Here is a 20,632-nt window from a genome sequence, read left to right on the forward strand (position 1 = left end):
GAAATAAAACATGAATTTTGACTATGTTCAAATAATTGTAAAATTATCATAATTACTGGAATAGACTTATAACACTATGTTTAAGAATGTTCGCCTTTGACAGCCAAAAAAATTCTAGAATTAAACTTTTTTTCTTAACCTGATTTTTTGGTTTATATGACTGTACCAAATAATTGACGAAGAAAAGATCATACGGTGGTGCACTTCATTTTTTGCTACGGCCCTTTGAAAATGCCCAATTTTGATGATTTTCACATTTTTCATCGATTTTTACACAGTTCCACAATTAAACTTTTGTTCATACTTTCTATAAAGATGAAGTGGACCAATCTGAATAATTTTTACTTGAAAAAAAATATAGGTAGGTGTTAATATAAGAAAGTTTTATCATATTTTGACGCTTTTTTGTGTAAAATTTACCATGCTATCAAATTCGTAAATTTGTGATTTTTCTCAGTTTTTAGAACAAAATGCATATTATTTCAACTTTTTTGTTATAAATGATTGAAAAAATACATATCTAAGAAATTTGAAAAGACCAAAATGATACGGGAAGTACGTGATTCTTGTAAAAAAAAATTGTATCCCTCACCCATTTTCTCAAAAATTTTGGCTAAAAATATAGACTTGATTGGTCGTAAAATTTGAAAACTGGATTACTCAAAAACTATTCATTGTAAATACACATTTTTTTCACAGAGTAATGTTTGATTAACTATTTTTTAAATTCATTGATATTTTCCACATGTATCACATGTTTTGGAAATAATTCAAGAACGATGTTTCAACGCGACTGAAACATCAGAAGAATACATCCTTCAGGGTAGTGGTATTATTTTACTAGACAATTTTAGTTGGAACTTTTTTCTTTTGAAAAAAGACTTAACACTAGTATCATAACATAAGGCATGAAATTATGATAAGATTTAATTGATTAACGCATTCAGTCTAAATTTCCGCGTTTTAACATATTGATGTTTAATTAAAAGCTACAAAGATTACAATATATTGAAAAGGAAATCATATATTGTTCAATTAACAACACAAAATCCCCAACACGATAAAAATCAAAACCAATTGATAAAATTGAGAATGGAAATGGGGAATGTGCCAAAGAGACAACAACCCAACCATAGAGCAGACAACAGCAGAAGGTCGCCAACAGGTTTTTTAATGCATTAAACGCATAATTTCTATTATATCTTTGTGATAGTAATAGTTTTTGGCATCCGCGTTTATGCAGTTTGATTATCACTAATTTACCACTGGAACAGTCAATCAACTAACTCAAATATTCCAGATGATGAATTTAACGCGGGGAATATATATTTCAGATGATATACAAAACATTTCTTTTCGTCATAAATATATTACTATAGAAGAAACAATCATAAATCAATTTTGCGAGAATGTTATGATAAGATGCAAATGAAAGGTAGGGAGGGACTTTTGTTTTTGCTATATTTGTTTTATATTTTTAAACACAAAAAAAAGTCATATTCAGTCTAGTTATATATTGCAGAAAACAATAACACATGGATATTATATTATATTCGGATTAACTACGGCTATCTGACTTCTTACTTCAAATTGTATGACCATTTGTGTCCACTATGTTGTGTTGGATGTATACATACGCATCCACGTCTATTATGCATGGGGATATAAAATACGATTCTCTACGTTGACCAGAATACAACACTTTTCTAAAGTGTGAAAAGCCCTTCGTAAATTTTATGAGTACCAAGGCAATTTATCACAAGACAAATTATAATCTTGACCCTGCTAGATATTGTCAATTGAAAGAGAAAGTTCAAGAAACGATTTATCTTGGATATAATGTACCAGTGTCACTCAAAACTAAGCACCTGTAGTTCCGATAAACCCCCATTTAATCTACTTTATTGATTCATGGTGTAATTTGTAAACGTGTTGAATATGTATACATGTAGTGTTTAGATATATGAAGATCTGGTATGAGTGCCAATGAGACAACTCTCCACCCAAGTCTCCATACAACTTATAAAAGTAAACCATTATAGGTCAAGGTACGGTCTTCAACCCCGAGTCATGGGTCACATTGAACAGCAAGCTAAAAAGGGCCCCCAAATTACTAGTGTAAAACCATTCAAACAGGAATTGAAAATTTACCTATTTACCTTACATATGTGAAATTAAGAATGGAAATGGGGAATGTGTCAAAGAGACAACAACCCGACCAAATAAAAAACAACAGCAGAGGGTCACCAACAGGTCTTCAATGTAGCGAGAAATTCCCGCACACGGAGGCGTCCTTCAGGTGGCCCCTAAACAAATATATACTAGTCCAGTGATAATGAACGCCATACTAATTTCCAAATTGTACACAAGAAACTAAAATTAAAATAATACAAGACTAACAAAGGCCAGAGGCTCCTGACTTGGGACAGGCGCAAAAATGCGGCGGGGTTAAACATGTTTATGAGATCTCAACCCTCCCCCTATACCTCTAACCAATGTAGAAAAGTAAACGCATAAACAATACGCACATTAAAATTCAGTTCAAGAGAAGTCCGAGTCTGATGTCAGAAGATGTAACCAAAGAAAATAAACAAAATGACAATAATACATAAATAACAACAGACTACTAGCAGTTAACTGACATGCCAGCTCCAGACTTCAATTAAACTGACTGAAAGATTATGATTTCATCATATGAACATCAGGCACAATCCTTCCCGTTAGGGGTTTAGAATCATACCATCATAAAATATATGAGAAGAACATAACCCGTGTCATGCCAACAACTGTTTTTAGAATAAATGTGTTTAGTTCCGATGCAAAGACCTTATCAGTGACTCAATATTAACGCCAAAATATGCAATCTTTAATGACTTGACAACAGTATCGTAATTATATCCCTTCTTAATAAGTCTATTCAAAGGTTTTGTAAGTTTCTGAGGTGAATACTGACACCTTTGTGCTTTATAAAGAATATTTCCATAAAAAATTGGATGTGAAATACCTGAACGTCTGCATGTTGAGCTATATTTACGAATGATGTTTTTATACCGATGATAAAATTTAGTAAACGTTTTGACTAGTTTGTGATATCGAAAACCCTGGTGTAATAATTTTTCAGTAATACATAAATTTCTCTCGTTAAAATCTAAAACAGTGTTACATACACGAGCGAATCGTACAAGTTGAGATATATAAACACCGTAAGATGGTGACAAGGGAACGTCACCATCTAAAAATTGTAAATGCAATGATTATTTATATTTTAGGTCATCGGTGTACATTTAGCTTCAACAGATACGTTGTCGTACTCAGTAACTGATTTGGATGATTCTTCTGTGTCAACCATCCAGGTCATCAACGCTACCAGTTCATCTCCATCAACAGTTGACAATTTATCCAGGACTGAAAATACGATAAATGCAACTTTATCAACTGCAACAGAATCAATAACAATCACTGATTTTACTAAGACTGCTTTACTTACAACAATGCATGAACCAACTGTGTTAAACAACGCATCTTTTACTATTAGTTTGTCAAATGGCTTTGTATCAAATTTTGTAAGCAGCACTGACATGGTATCTCTCTTTCCAAGTACTGACCTTGAAACTGGAACAGATTTGTATGGAAGTGAATCCATCTACGATACAAACAGTTATTTGCCATCAGCTTCTAAAAATGATAATTCGTCTGTTACCGTTTCGACCGTTACTGTAGAGGCAAATGTCTCGTTAACTAACGAAATCCAAATGCCATCAGTGTCTTTAACCGTTGGTATAGGTAACATTACATCAACTTTTTCTGAAACATCCGATACAAATACTGTAATTCCTACGATCGAATCGTCTTCCATAACCAGAACTATTTTAGAACCTTCGTATACTGTCGATAGTTTACCAACGGTCACAAGTACAGAACTTTTTAATGACAATTCTTCTCAATTACATACAACAAACTATCAATCAACTCAAACTGATTTTCCAAAACCATTAACAACAACAACCTCAATTGAAATGAATTCCACATTAAGTTTTCCATTAACAACGTTCACAATGCAGACTACCTCAACACTTCAAGGAGATTCTTTTGAAACAATATTTAGCAGTGCAACTCATTCTTTTACAATAACCGACACTGTTATTCCCGAAACAAATACCAATTCGGTTATTTCGTCGACCAATATTTCAGCTCCTATAACGACTAGTATTGCCGCGTCTATGTCGACCAATATCTCAGCTTCTTTGCCGACTAGTATTTCAGCTTCTTTGCTGACTAGTATTTCAGCTTCATTGTCGGCTAGTATTTCAGCTTCTTCAACAATTTTTATGTCATCTAATGACATATCGTCGTCAAAGACATCTGTTCTACCAACAGCATCATCTTCAACCATCATATCAACAGAATCGACTACACAGATGTTTAGTGAGTACTATAGCATGCAACATGATTTAATTCATATTAGGTAGATATATAGACACTATAGATATGCCATAGGTTTTTATATTTTTATGCCCAACCTAGAAGAACTTCATGAATGATTATGTTGTTCGGATTGTTCATTTGTACCTTCGTCCGTCCGTCTGTCCAAACTCAGGTTGCCATAGTTAAAAGTTTTTGGTCAAAGTACTTTTTGATGAAGTTGAAGTCCAATCAACTAGAGTCTTAATAACTACACATGTTCCCTATGAAATGATCTTCCTTAGTTTAATCCCAAATTAGAATATTTATACCCTAATATATCGGTTCACTGAACATAGAACATGATAGTGCGAGTGGGGAATCCGTGTACTATGGACACATTCTTGTTTTTCTAAAATATATTTTAATGTTAAACCCATACGGTTATAAAATTGGTATTTTTTGCATTTACCTTATTCCCAAGTTTTATTGTATTTCAGAAAACTTAGTTGATGTAAAAAAAAAAAACAGAAGGTTGCATGATTTTTTTTTATATTTAATTTATATTGCTTCTCAACATTTGATATTTGTGGAAATCCAATATTTCGTTACGGGAAGCACCGACTACAAGCAAATATGACAGTTCCCATAATATAGCGCAACACTTTTTTTTGTATCCAACAGCATGTTCCTGTGTCGCACCCACTCAGGAATTAGAGGGTTCTGAATTGATACTAGCGTCTATAAATGTATTACAAAAACTACCTACAATGTAGGTTGGTGGTGTTCCCATTCAAGTAGTTGTTACGTTCACTTCCTCGAACTATATACAACATGTACAATCTGAATAAGGATGTCTATTGTTCACGTTATGATATCAATTGTTTTGACATAACGTGACTATAAAGGTTTACTTTCGATTACCACCTTATCAGGTTCAAACAACTTGTACTAAGAGTAAATGACCACTGATATGTGTTCCTTGTAAGAAATAGTTCCCTGTTCACTGCATGAATCAAAAGAAGCATCAAATGATCGAAATAGTTCCTTTATTAAAACATCTTTGAAATGGATTCAAGCATTAGATTAAAAATAGTATGGTATTTTCATTTCATTTTCACAATTAAAGAGATGTTTATTTTCTTTGTAATCAAATATCAAAGCAGAGCAAAAATGCATACTGTGTAACGGAAGTGTGATATGGAATTTGTCATTTGATTTAAATGACGTCGACATGCGTTATTCTTCTGCCACAATGTTGAAACATCCTCTTCCACAATGTTGAACATCCACTGCCACACTGATCAGACATCCCAAATCCATACAAGCGTATACGATCTTATTATCTATTCAAATATCTTAAACACATCTTTTTTTATTATTCCTTTACAAGAAAACGAAGATCAGCAATCGCAACCTTTACCAGCCATTATTGGTGGTGTGATAGGGTTTGTTCTGACAATAGTATTGATTAGTAGTGTTACGCTGTATTTATGGAGAAGACAACTGTCGTAAGTTAATATCTTAAATAAAGTACACAACAAAGGTGTCACTTAAAAAGTCAATGTTTTGTTTAGAAAAATGATAACACATAGACTTCCGAAGTTAACTCTTTTTCTATCCATTCACAATTATTTTGACTACGTATATGGTATAGGAACATACAGTGTTTCATAGTGGTTGTAGGTACGAATACTTGTCCATACTTAATAAGACCAATACCATTTATCCTCGACGATAAACGGAATATCTTCTTTATCCTGTTCAAAATCGATGAATTGTTGTTTTATTGATATATATATATAAATGTCCAAATATTATACTTCTGAAATAAATCAAGTGATTTAGGTACACCATTCTGTGTCTATCCTTATTACTTATAACCCGTCGCCTCACTTTTTAATCAGGCTAAAGCATTTACTTTAATTCCATGGAAATTAGTAAAGTGTTGATTGCCTTCTTTGAAGTTTGTATGTATATGATATTTTAAATTATAGTTGCTTTAGTGGTAAACCAATGAGAAAGTCTACCAATGGAGAAGACAATGTAGCGTTTGTAGAAGAAGAATTAGCTGATGTACGACGAAATCGGTATGTACATGTACTTTAATTCATGATGCTGTTAATTTAAGTTTATTTAAGTGTTGCTTAGAAGGCATTTCTTTCGAACCAACATTTTTTAAACGTTGTGTGGCGTTTGATATTAGTTTCTAAACGCTACAAAAGTAGAAACAAATACATCGTTTAATCAGTGTTGACTGACATTGTTTGAACTTTCAATATATAATGCATGCACATGTTATTGATAAACAGACTTATTATGAAAGTAGAAACACATACATTGTTTATTCTTGTTGATGATGTACTAAAAAACGATGAACGACAAACTGTAGACGCATTTTTAACGAGTGCATCGTTTGTCAAAACTTTGCAAGCGTATGTTAGAAACAAATGACCAAAACATGTGCGTGCTTAGTCGTTTGTGTTAGAAAGAAATACACTCTTAGTCTTTAGTTTTCTATGTTGTGTCTTCGTTACTATTATTTGTCTGTTTGTCGTTTTATTTTTAACCATGGCATTGTCAGTTTATTTTCTTTCTATGAGTTTGACTCTCCCTCTGGTATCTTTCGTCCCTCTTTTACATGTATAATTCATTGCATGGTGCTGTATAAGATAATAAAGGATGATGATTGGGTGAGTAAACTGATATTGACTGTTTAACGTCCAATGACAAATTATAAAATGCATATATATGAGGAGAGCGTGTTGACATAATATGAATATGCAGTAGATCTGAGACTACTATAACACATTATTGTATATAGTGTTATAGTAGTCTCAGAGTAGATAGACACGTTGGGTGGACTTTTTAGGTTCTTCTTCATTAGATAACATGGATTCCACATGAAGACATATCACCAAACAGGACGCATTATTCCTTCTCCAGAAACCAGCTCTTTTAACTTTTACTCCTAAATGTCATATATTAACGATCAGTGCAGCAGCAAATACCAATTTTCAAGTTTATATGTTTGACCCAACCAGGAATCGACCCCACGATTTCCCGCATTTAAGACCACCATCGAAGTAAATCTATGCCATGTACATATTAGTATATGAAATCAGTAATTGGGTATGATGTTTAAATGCATTAAAAGTCAAAATGTGTTGGCTTTCAATTCTGTCGTTGTACTTTTTTTTCAGACCAGTTAAATTGTCCGACATGAGCTCGCATTTTGAACAATTGTCAGCTGATTCTAACTTACTATTTTCCCAAGAGTTTCAGGTATGTAACACTTATAGAATATAATATAAACCTGTCACTTCACATATTATATATTCTTTCCTTATGATTGAAATAAAATTACCTAACTTGACATAAAATTGCCCATCAATAGACCAATAAATTATGTTCGCTCCTTTTTGACAGTAAAGGAGAAGAATTTATAAAAGTTCAAATATTGTTCTTATCCTCTTCCAGGGTATTTCCAAACTTGAAAATAATATACCACTTTTGCAAGCTACCGTATCAAATTCTCACCGTTTGTGAATATTTTATTTCAATAATTTATGGAAGCAGGAAGAAAAAATTATAAAATTTTAGAGGAAGATAACTGTATGAAATATAATCAGAGAAACTGGTTTATTTTTCTCTTTGTTTTCTTTAATATCGATTTTAACTATTTTTTTGCAACTAATTTGACAATTTTTTCACCCACATTTATGTATGATGCAGACAAAAGTTTCCATTCTGTGTTTATTTTAAAGGTGACTCCATTTTTCTTTGTAGGTACACCCATTTAATTTTGAATTTTTATTGAATCATAGAAAAATGGGTGTGCCCGACGTCCAAACTATTTTTGATACTGTAACGAGGAGTACCAAAATTGCATCACATCTTCTAAAAATCGATTAACATTTGTTTCAATTATTTCTTTAATTATTTTGACCAATTTGACCATTAGTTCATGCTTGATTTGTTTTTAAGAAATGGATGGATGTATCATACTTTATTTGCTAATTTTTGAGAGATAATTTTGTGGAGTATCATTTTTTTCAGGATCTTGATATATTAAGTCCTGAATTTCCCACAACAGACGCTGAACTTCAGGAGACTAGACTAAAAAACCGATATACTAATATACTGCCGTGTGAGTGCTTTACTTTTATCTATTAGTTTAACATACAGTTATCTCTCTTCTACTAACAATTTTAAACATAGAGTCTCGTGGCAATAACATCGCTTCCTGCAGTCAGCTTTTCTACAGGTTTCAATGCCGCCCCATTTTTTTTCTGATAGTTTTTACGGCATTGAAGCACACATTTAACATCTTTACATTAGTCTTGGATATAATTGAATATGTAACAAGGGTTTTATTCGATGAAGAGACATTGGACAATCTATAAGAAAGATCTTTACAAAATCGAAGGAACTAATCACGAGACTTATAAAAAGATCAGTCATTCATTCGGTTAAATCCCAAACAAAGTTTAATTTGACATGTTTGGCGCGTTGTACCGTTTTGTATTGCACAAGCATTGCAGGATTTCGATATTGTATTTGTCATTATTTATAATGCACATTCAGCTTTCTGTATTTATACCACGCAGCTGGTATCACCTAGCGAATTAATGAACGATGCAATTTCTAATTTTTCAATCAATACTTTAAAAACACAATTATTTCGACGCTATCTTGTGTAAAACTTTAAACCTTCGTGCCCGGATCTCCATTTTTAATTGACTGAAATTATTTACGAATTAATAACAGGTCTTACACTGGTTTTGTTCTACAATTAGTAGTACTAATTTCGATAGCTTTATATGCTTGTTCCTACAATTTTTCTTGGAAAACTACATGATATTTATTGTTTGTTTTTGCCTTTCTATTCTAGTCGATAAGACACGTGTTAAGCTGTTACCATTTGAGGATGAACCTGGGTCCGATTATATAAATGCGAACTATGCACTGGTATGTTAGTTAACAATTATTTCAAAGCTACTGGGAATCAAATTTTGAATCTAGACGACATTGAAAGAGAATAACAATCTTATTTAACGAGACAGTTGTAATATCATTATATACAACTTGGGACAATTTGAACTGCCATCAAACATAAAGGATAGATAACATATATTTGTCATACAACATAGTGTTAAAAAACAACAATTAGTAATATTTGGTAGGGGTTGAAGTTGTAAAGATAAATAGTAGTTTTAAAACATGTCTAAGGTCCTTCGTGGCATTGTCGTTTGAAAACGGCTGACCAACTCGTACACTGATAGCGATAACATGTTTTCGGTTTTTATTATGTGTTTTGTAAATACTTCTTGCGTTACACAACTCAGAATTACACTAACGAGCAGTGCCCAAGTGTTATCTATCAAAAAAGTCAATAGTGTCTTTCAAATTTCATGTTGTTCAAAATATCTCTTTAAGTGGGCTGAAATAGATCAGATGACAAAATTAGACCAAATGTTATTCTACCAACATAAACAGTTTTTATACTAGTAGGTGATTATAAAATACATTGTTTTCATATAATGTATTATGCGCAAACGATATTAAACCACAAAATAAAATAAAAAATTCACGCAAGTTCCTGATCTGATTTATATCTGAAAAGGTATTGTTTTTTCTAGGGATTCACATCCGCTCGGGAATACATAGCAGCACAAGGACCATTAGCGTCAACAATTAATGATTTCTGGAGAATGATCTGGGAACAGAATGCTAGCATTATAGTCATGTTAACACAATGCGTTGAAAGAGGAAGGGTAATCATATTAACAATGCTCATTTACTTTTTTTCATAGCAGACATTTGATTTATATGTGACGTGTAAATAGACAATAATAGTGCATTGACTTGACATATCAACGATATAAGGATGAGGCTAAGAAACGGGGAAATGCGAGGCTCTGCCGAGCCTTTCCCCGTTTCGGGCCGAATCCTTATATCGTTGATATGTCAAGTCAATGCACTATTATTGTCTTTATACTGCAATCTAAAATAGTACATTTTCAATTGTTGTTAAGTGTGTATGTAATTATTTGATTTAAATATTGGGAAACTTCCCCCTTTTATAAAAAGGCCTCATATCACATGCAGGCGGGGAAATGTACAGCACAATGAAATGTACATCTTCCTCCAGTCGATGATGAACAAGTTTGTTTGAGAATGAACTAAAATATCAACAATAAGCATAAAACATAATGATATATTCATGATATAGTTTGCAAACCAAAAATATTAAAACGTGAAATATGTTTTTTTTTCTTCTAAAAATTGCAAAAGAAATAAGTTTATGTCGTTGTATACATTGGAACCAAGAACAGGTTGAATAGGTCGTATGAATAATTAGTTAATAATTTCGTCAATTTCTATTTAAATATTCATGAGAAAAAGTGATATCAGGTCAGTGACTGTATATGACATAGAAATATACAGTCAACGCATTTTGACTGCTCAAATAGAACGAGTGCAGTATAATTACTGATATGAGTGAATTCATAAGAGACAACAATCTCGTAAGCAAAGGTTACAGCAAAGTCATATCAGTCTGCTCATTTGTTCCTTGTCATCATGACAGCTGTCCTCAAAACGTCAAGTAAATTATGTGGTATTATATTTTAAACGTTTATGTAAATAAATCAAAACTTTTGGTTTCAATCATTAATAAATCTGAAAATAATAATTTAGATTTTGTCCTATTTTCCTTTAAGAGCATATTATGCTTTTATCATGTCATCTTTTACTTCTTACTGTATCTAATCTAGTTAATTTCAATGCGATTGCCAATGTGACACCTTGCCACCAGACTCCGAATCATACGGCCATCAAGATTGATAAAACATTCACACCTTGTAGTCCGCTATATCAGGCCCGAGATGACAAAATGACAAAAACCAACGACAACCACTAATATACAAACCCCTGACTTCGGACAACCACATGAAGAAAAGTGGGGTTAAAGATGTGCGATGGGGTGAACTCCTATAACCTTGGACAGTGGTAAAACATCAAATAAAAAGTCAGTTGGAAATGGTTTAACTTTTCATACTAAACAACTTGTAAAGTAAGATATTTCATATAAAAAATACTATTAAAAATAATATCATTGAATGTTATCAATGAATCTACTTCTCTTTTATTAGAAAAAATGTGAGCATTATTGGCCTATGCTCAATGAGTCGTTATACTATGGTGATATAGTAGTACAGCTTGATAGTGAATCTCATTTACCGGATTTCATCCTTAGAACATTTAGTTTGAGAGTGGTGAGTATAGATGAATTCGTGATTAATCATACTTATATTAATACACTTCTAATAAATGCTCAAATTCTCTTTCTTGATTACTCACCTTAATGGAGTTTCATTTTGTCTTAAGATGAAACTGGGATGTGCAATTTAATTTCTCATGAAGAGGGATGCCACGCTCTGTGTACGTTTTAAACCCTTGCAACATATCTAGGCGTGGTCAGTAGGTGGCCTATTGTAAGGTCAAATATTTGCCTATCTGACCTACTATTATTTAGAAGTAGTATTCAAGTATCACGCCAACCATTCTGGTCGACCCCCTTTCCCAGTACACTACCAATAATTTACCCATACTTTTTTGGTACATTTCTACCCTCGTGCAAATCAGTACTGTAAGGAAAGACTGAAAACTTATAATGTTATACTTTCAATGAAATCAGTACTAATTTTGTCAGTACTATTTCAGTACTGATTTTTTCAGTACTGTTTCAGTACTGATTTTTTCAGTACTGTTTCAGTACTGATATTTTCAGTACTGTTTCAGTACTGATATTGTCAGTACTGTTATTTTCAGTACTGATTTTTTCAGTATTGTTTCAGTACTGATTTTGTTAGTTATATTTCAGTACTGTTTCAGTACTGATTTTTTCAGTAAAGTTTAAGTACTGATTTTTTCAGTACTGTTTCGGTACTTATTTTTCAGTACTGTTTCAGTACTGTTATTTTCAGTACTGTTTAAGTACTGATTTTGTCAGTAATGTTTTAGTACTGTATTAGGAGGGAATTGGTGACCAACTTTGTTTGTACTGTTCCAGTACTGATTTATTTAGTTATGATCAGTAGTTTTAGTTTAGATATATATATATACACATATTTGTATATATTTCTGTTTTATTGTATCAATCTATCAATCTTATCATAACTGTTCATGTACTGCATACATTTCAGTACACGCATTAATAGATCGCTATGTTATTTACAATGTTATTTTTCCTAACCAAATGTTAATGTTTTAATGCTTCATCGATGCTCAATTAAAAAAAATCGTATAAACTGAAAACCCAATAAAGTATATAATTATGTTTTAATAGCAAGATATTGCTGGTCTTGGGTTGGACTGTACATTTGGGTTGGTAATTTTTTGTCTCTTTGACATATTGTATGTTTCCATCCTTTATGTATGTTGTAATTCATTCTAAATTTTTTTGTGCTGTTTTTTTTATATCTGATTTTGCTTTGCTTCAGGTTTCTCTCTTCAGCAGCTATTTAAGTAATTTTCTTCTATATATTTTTTTCGGCTTTATGCCTCACTTACATTATATTTGATAATACCATATTATCTGTGTCCTGCTTAGGTAAAGTCAAAACATAATTACCAAGACTTGAAAATTACAAATGTATAATTATATTGCTTTCAAAAAGACTTTAGTGTGGATGTATTGTTATCCAGTGGCAAGTTTGTGCATGATTGGGACAAGAATAAAAACAACTACTCATTTTGTACTACACTGATCAAATATGCACTAACAAGCTAACTTTTTAACATGCCATCACAACAAGAAGTGAATCCACAAGATGACGTGGTACCTAACCTGAACAGGTAACTTAAGACTGGGACTGTTTTTCTCTATTATGATGAGTTGTGTGAGGGAATAATTAGCATACAACCACTATTCCAGTCTTAAGTTTGAATTCTGTGGTTTTAATAATAATATTTTTTGCCAATACTGATTATTTCATAACAAAAAATAACATAATGCCAGCCTCATTTATATGCTCATTTGTAAGATTTTTAATGATTAAACCATGTACAGATTTCCTTTTTTCTATATAAACATTTACCAAGTTGCAATTCTTTTCACTTGTAATTTGTCCAAAGCTAGCATGTATGAAGTATATATCCTGGTACATTGCATGAAGGGAACTCTTAAAATTTACAACTGCACCAATTGTTACTGAACATATTTATATGCTAGTATACATATATTATAGAAATCATATTTACAATCTGTTTGATGATTTATCACATTGAATAACAAATATTAATGATTTTTTACAAACATATGTAAAAGATGTTTAGAACTGTTGAAAATGTACACTCATTTTAGGTCATCAACTATATTATTTTTTTCAAGCAATCTGATCTAATCTGGTACAAACTTGATACAATAAGGTTAAAACCTAATCACAGTTGGTAACAACTATTATAAAGATTGTTTTTGATAATTTCTATTTATGCTTGCAAGATAAATTTGATCAACTTGGTTGCTATGTACATGTTGTATGTTTGGCTGTTTATATTACAAACACAATGTAGGCAGAGTTTTAGTCATACTAAAATTTGATTGGACGATAAAAATTAACATTACTTTGCACATAGTTAAGTTAAAAAACATAGCAAGCAACTGTTCAAAGTTTCACTGTTCATGCATGCTTTTATAGAAAAATTGTAATGCAGCATGACCAGTAAATGCCATTCCCTCAACAATACATCAAATCAAAAAATATAAATTTCTGTAGAAACTAAGGTTAATTCAATTCTATATTCTCAACATAATGAAAATTGAACTATCATATAATAAATATTTCTTCTTATAATTTCTATACTATATGCAATGCCAAAAATTGTTAAATTTATAATAAATACATGTAATGCAAATATTTTATTAAATCAGTCTTCATAGAATTGTGTCCTCAGTTAATATACTTCTTTCAGGTCAATATATCCCTGTATTGACCTCATACAAGGGCTATATTTGTATAATATTGGTAGCATCTTTAATATTTGAATGAATAAGGTTATAAAAAAAAGTGACCATAACACTAGTACTTTACCAAGGCTTAGATATAGGAAGATGTGGTGTGAGTGCCAATGAGACAACTCTCCATCCAAATAACAATTTAAAAAATTAAACCATTATAGGTCAATGTACGACCTTCAACATGGAGACTGGCTCACACCAACAGCTATAAAGGGCCCCAAAATTACTGGTGTAAAACCATTCAAACAGGAAATTTATTTATTTATTTTTTCGTCCTAGGCCTGAACATGCATAACATAATTGGCATATGACATAGAGCACACATCAATTATCAATCTATATATTTACACAGTATTATATATGTATTGGTTTTTTTTTTGAAATTTTGAATTTGACTTTATTAGTAAAACTAACATAATTATAATATATTTTCCACTGGCCGTTTAGCAGGCAGCATCAATCAATCAAAAGTAAATGTTCTAAAGTATTACGAATGTAATAACATGCGAATCATGAAAAAGTAAAATCACAAAAGTACTGAACTCCGAGGAAAATTCAGAACGGAAAAACACTAATCAAATGGCAAAATCAAATGATAAAACACATCAAACGAATGGACAACAACTGTTATATTCCTGACTTGTTACAGGCATTTTCAAATGTAGAAAACATAATTTTATAAACGAGTACATATAGGACATATATGTACATTTGAAACTTTAAGTGGTATATATAGTCAAATGCAATATTTTCGTTATTTATTAAATACGAAATAAATAAAAGTATTAATTTCTAGAACCAAATACGAAATGAATTTAACAGAGCACCACTATGTTGAAGTTTATTATTGTTGATTTTTTTTTACATTTAGTAGCTAGTGATATCAAGAATAATTCTTAAAGCTAATATTTTTTTTTATCTCATTAGGGCGATTTAGAGAGAAAAGTTCGACATTATTATTACTTACTATGGCCAGACATGGGAACGCCAGCCTGTACTAATTATATGATTAGATTTGTATCTACAATAAGATGTGACGTACGACCGGATATGACGGGTCCTATCGTTGTCCATTGCAGGTAAGCAAACACACTACGTTTATCCGGTTATTTTTGCGACTGGTTTATGCATTAGAAGTAAGAGAGTATTAAACTTTCCGCTGTAGTCATTGCTTGCGTTAAACGGTCTCGTACAATGCATTAAAATGAACCGCTTAAATGCCGCAAACATAGCAATGAAGTGCCGATATAAGATGAATATGAGATTTCATCACATTCAAATAACATATAATGCTATATTTTTTCTACAAGAAGATACAAAGGATCTATAAAAAAATATAAGTGGGACAAAATCGCATTAAACAACAAAGAAAGAACAAACGTACAAAACTAGTCAAAGCACTACGCAGAAAACTAAATATTCAACAAAAGATCACAAAAAAGAACCCCGCCAAATACTTTGTTGTACCATATTGAATTGTAAGCAGTCCCAAAAGTAACACCCGTTGTGGTTATTCAATTAAAATCCATTTATGCAAAATAGCTTATGGTGAGACACTTATCTAATACAGATAGATTCTGTTTTACCATAAGACATTTCCAAATTTTTAAACCAATTTAATTCTGTTATCCACTGATGTGTTAAGGTATTTGCATATCTTTTAAAACGTTCTTCAATTATACTATAGTAGCCAATAAGCAATCATGGCATCGCAGATTTAATTACGCATATGAGACTCGATTTTCATGTTAAATTTATATAATTTGGCTTAACTAGTATTTTATTTAAATGTTTTGTGACTCAACCACTGTTTCTATTTTCAAGCCAATAAAAAAAAATGCAGTCAGATTCCTATTGTTCCAGTGATTGAATGTTGTTTCTGAAAAATTGTCATAAATATGGCAAGCTCAAATGAACATATAGATGACTGTGCTTAATTCTCTGACATGTTAATTCAAATTTTCTGTTGCTGTATGTTATTTCTTCTTAAAATAACATGTGTTTCTCTCTCGGCAGTGCTGGTGTTGGTCGAACAGGAACTTTCATTACCCTAGACACATTAATTAGGAATATACAGAATGGGGATGATAGTATAGATATATTTGGACAAATTTTACAATTACGACATTGCCGACTTAATATGGTTCAAACAGAGGTAATTTTGTATTTCAAATAAATGTTATTTTGTGCTTGACTAATCACAATGATTTTTGAATGAAGTCATAAAATTATATAAAACTTTGGATTTAATTTATTTTGGGTGAGATGACATGCAATCGGATCGATATACTGTTTTTTTTCGCATTTAGAATAGGTTTATGACTGTACATCATATTCTGAACATTATACATGTACTGGTTTTGATCATAACTTCCTTTAAATTCAATTACAACTGTACTCAAAGCCAAACACCATACTTACTGTGATCCTAGTAAAGTAAGTATTTTGTAGATTTTCACGGTAACGACATCAATCATAAATACTAAAGGGACGAATTTGCCGATATTTTTCAACGCGTTCAAACAAAGAGCGAGGAAGTGAAGATTGTTAAGGTTGCTTTCTAATGGAACCTACTGATCAGACATATAGGCGTATGTTGCTTTTATTTGTAAGTTTGCATTATACCTTCACTTTTAAGTATGTTCAATGTGGAATTCTACCGAAAGTAGAATATTCATAAACAAACAATATACTGTACTTTATGCATGCTATCGATAATGATATTAAAGACAAACTGCAGCTTGAATAAATAAATTAATATCTAGATTCATTTACAATAGTAAATACCAAGAAACTAGATATGTTATGCTGGTTCTGCTTCTATATAAAATGGAAATTCTTCACAAAATACACAATAATTATTGTAATCTTGTCGTTTCACCTCTATTTCCGTTCTCCTTTGCTAGTTTGTTGTAAAGATACGCACATTGTCGGAAAAAAAATAATTTATCTAGTTAAAGAAACAGGTTGAAAAGTGAAGCTATCCGGGTTTTTCTCCTGTTTCCTGGCTAATGCATATTAACAAAAAATAACCATTCTCCATTTGTCTATTTCAGAGTCAGTATATATACATCCATGAGTGCATTCGGGATTTCATGCGTCCTGTTGCAGAGAGTGTGAACGGTCACGATACTGAACGTGAGTCGTTTAATTATGTTAGTTAATGTGTGCATACCTATGTCTTATATCCCACAGTGAATTTTCAGTATATGTGTAGCAGCATTTCTGTGTTTCACCCATATGATAGGCTGTTTCAAAACACGTGTTTATTATCAAAACTTATTTGACAGATGTGTCCTGCTAACAGAGAAACTACTGAACGATGGTTCTTATGATACATTTTAAGTTTAATTATCTCATCGAAACTTTTGCTATCATGACTCGGTATCGATAAGTGCGAATATGTTTTTTTCTATAGAGCACACGAGTCATTGTCCCTGTCTTGTGTGTGGTTCTTATTAGCTCACCTGGCCGAAAGGCCAAGTGAGCTTTTCTCATCACTTGGCGTCCGGCGTCCGTCGTCGTCGTCGTCCTGCGTTAACTTTTACAAAAATCTTCTCCTCTGAAACTACAGGGCCAAATTTAACCAAACTTGGCCAAAATCATCATTGGGGCATCTAGTTTAAAAAATGTGTCCGGTGCCCCGCCCAATCAACCAAGATGGCCGCCATGGCTAAAAATAGAACATAGGGGTAAAATGCAGTTTTTAGCTTATAACACAAAAACCAAAGCATTTAGAGCAAATCTGACATAATAATATTGTTCATCAGGTCAAGATCTATCTGCCCTGAAATTTTCAGATGAATCAGACATTTCGTTGTTGGGTTGCTGCCCCTGAAATGGTAATTTTAAGGAAATTTTGCTGTTTTTGGTTATTATCTTGAATATTATTATAGATAGAGATAAACTGTAAACAGCAATAATGTTCAGCAAAGTAAGATCTACAAGTAAAGTTAACTTGACCAAAATAGTCAGTTAACCCCTTTAGGAGTTATTGACCTTTATAGTCAATTTTTAACCATTTTTCGTAAATCTTAGTAATCTTTTAGAAAAATCTTCTCCTCTGAAACTACTGGGCCAAATTTAACCAAACTTGGCCATAATCATCATTGGAGTATCTAGTTTAAAAAATGTGTCCGGTGCCCCGCCCAACCAACCAAGATGGCCGCCATGGCTAAAAATAGAACATAGGGGTAAAATGCAGTTTTTGGCTTATAACTCAAAAACCAAAGCATTTAGAGCAAATCCGACATGAGGTAAAATTGTTTATCAGGTCAAGATCTTTCTGCCCTCAAATTTTTAGATGAATCCGACAACCTGTTGTTGGGTTGCTGCCCCTGAATTGGTAATTTTAGGGAATTTTTGCTGTTTTTGGTTATTATCTTGAATATTATTATAGATAGAGATAAACTGTAAACAGCATTAATGTTCATCACAGTTAGATTTACAAATAAAGTTACTTGACCAAAATGGTCAGTTAACCCCTTTAGGAGTTATTGACCTTAAAGTCAATTTTTAACCATTTTTCGTAAATCTTCGAAATCTTTTACAAAAATATTCTCCTCTGAAACTACTGGGCCAAATTAATCCAAACTTGGCCACAATCATCTTTGGGGTATTTAATCGAAAAAAAATGTGTCCGGTGACCCGGCCATCCAACCAAAATGGCTACCACGGCTAAAAATAGAACATAGGGGTAAAATGCAGTTTTTGGCTTATAACTCAAAAACCGAAGCATTTAGAGAAAATCTGACAAGGTTAAATTGTCTATCAGGTCAAGATCTATCTGCCCTGATATTGTCAGACAAAACAGACACCCTGTTGTTGGGTTGCTGCCCCAGAATTAGTAATTTTAAGGAAATTTTGCAGTTGTTGGATATTATCTTGAATACTATAATAGATAAAGATAAACTGTAAACAGCAATAATGTTCAGCAAAGTAAGATCTACAAATAAGTCAAATGACCAAAATTGTCAATTGACCCCTTAAGGAGTTATTGCCCTTTATAGTTAATTTTTAGCATTTTTCATAAATTTTTGTAAAATTTTAGAAAATATTTTTCACTGTAATTACTGGGCCAAGTTCATTATAGATAGAGATAATTGTAGCAACAAGAATGTTCAGTAAAATAAGATCTACAAACACATCACTATCACCAAAACATAATTATGTCATGAATTTATCCGTATCCATTGTTTAATATGCACAAGACCAAGGTGAGCGACACAGGCTCTTTAGAGCCTCTAGTTTTTGTTTTTAATTTCTGTGTGGTTTTTTTGGTCTTTGTTTGATTATTTCTCTTTTGTTAAAATGGTGCTATCGGTCCTTCTTCGACAGGCATCATCTTAATATTAAAGTGATGTTGTTTGCCCCTCAGAATCTTCTTCTTTTAACTATATATATTATTATCATGGATAAATGACATGCAAAGTCCGCTTATACTTATATAAGTTCTTTTAAAAGCGTATTTTTTATAAGAATCCTTTCTGATACCAAAGTATTAAACGACACAAAATATGTAAAATTCGGTCTACAATTTAAAGCTTAAATATTGTGACGGTTCTAATTTTCATGGAAAGCTTATATTTGAAATTTGTCTTATAACTTTAAAATCACACGATGTTTATCAATGTTTATCAATGTTGTACATTTACACTTGTTAGTTTTAAACACAATGATGCATTATCTATTTTCAGAACTGTATGAAAATACATCGATGTTTTGATCCACAGATTTGAAGATATCATTGAAGTTTTAAAGACTATATATGAAAGTAGCTCGGAGAAGACGCATCTTGTCACTAAACGAACTAAATGAAATGTTCACATGATGACAGTGTCTATTACTATCCTTTTACAGATTCCAAACAAACAATGTGCATTTTCTGATCAAATATTCGTTTAATTTTGACAAAATTGTACCATTAAATGCTAAAATATGATGAACGTGTTACTGGATGAGCTCCTACATGTTATTGCAGCATGTTCGTCTTACTTCTAGCATTTTTCGATAATCAGTTATAAATACAAATTTTCAGGAAATCGTATGCAACATTATCATGTTAAAGGTAAAATACCGAAAAAAGGAAAACCTTTCTCGCAATCTCTCATTATATCGCATGACAGGTTGTATATCGACGCTTTGTTGTTGAAACGTTTTTCAACCCACCATTTTTTCAAAAAATGCCCTGTACCAAGTCAGAAAAAT

At 32.0% G+C, this 20,632-nt stretch overlaps 1 protein-coding gene across 1 annotated transcript; it reads left to right on the forward strand.

Annotated features, from left to right (window-relative positions):
- The first annotated feature begins 1,105 nt into the window (after positions 1-1,105).
- On the forward strand, positions 1,106-20,446 carry LOC139492641 (receptor-type tyrosine-protein phosphatase O-like). Its single transcript, XM_071280793.1, has 13 exons — positions 1,106-1,165; positions 3,270-4,425; positions 5,795-5,912; positions 6,399-6,491; positions 7,605-7,686; positions 8,461-8,551; positions 9,296-9,372; positions 10,044-10,178; positions 11,559-11,681; positions 15,353-15,504; positions 16,442-16,580; positions 17,482-17,563; positions 20,122-20,446. The coding sequence occupies exons 1-13, from the start codon at positions 1,106-1,108 to the stop codon at positions 20,148-20,150; spliced, it is 2,337 nt and encodes a 778-aa protein (XP_071136894.1). The 3' UTR covers positions 20,151-20,446.
- The last annotated feature ends 186 nt before the right edge of the window (positions 20,447-20,632 follow it).

The sequence above is a fragment of the Mytilus edulis genome, chromosome 10 (genome assembly GCF_963676685.1).
Source record: "Mytilus edulis chromosome 10, xbMytEdul2.2, whole genome shotgun sequence".
In the NCBI taxonomy this organism is placed as follows: domain Eukaryota; kingdom Metazoa; phylum Mollusca; class Bivalvia; order Mytilida; family Mytilidae; genus Mytilus; species Mytilus edulis.

What these genes read in the sequence shown, in the direction of transcription:
- LOC139492641 (XM_071280793.1), top strand. Translation starts at nt 1,106, where the DNA reads ATGTGCCAAAGAGACAACAACCCAACCATAGAGCAGACAACAGCAGAA. An exon ending in TAAATGCGAACTATGCACTG is followed by an intron (nt 9,373 to 10,043) that starts GTATGTTAGTTA and finishes TGTTTTTTCTAG; the next exon opens with GGATTCACATCCGCTCGGGA. An exon ending in GAACATTTAGTTTGAGAGTG is followed by an intron (nt 11,682 to 15,352) that starts GTGAGTATAGAT and finishes TTATCTCATTAG; the next exon opens with GGCGATTTAGAGAGAAAAGT.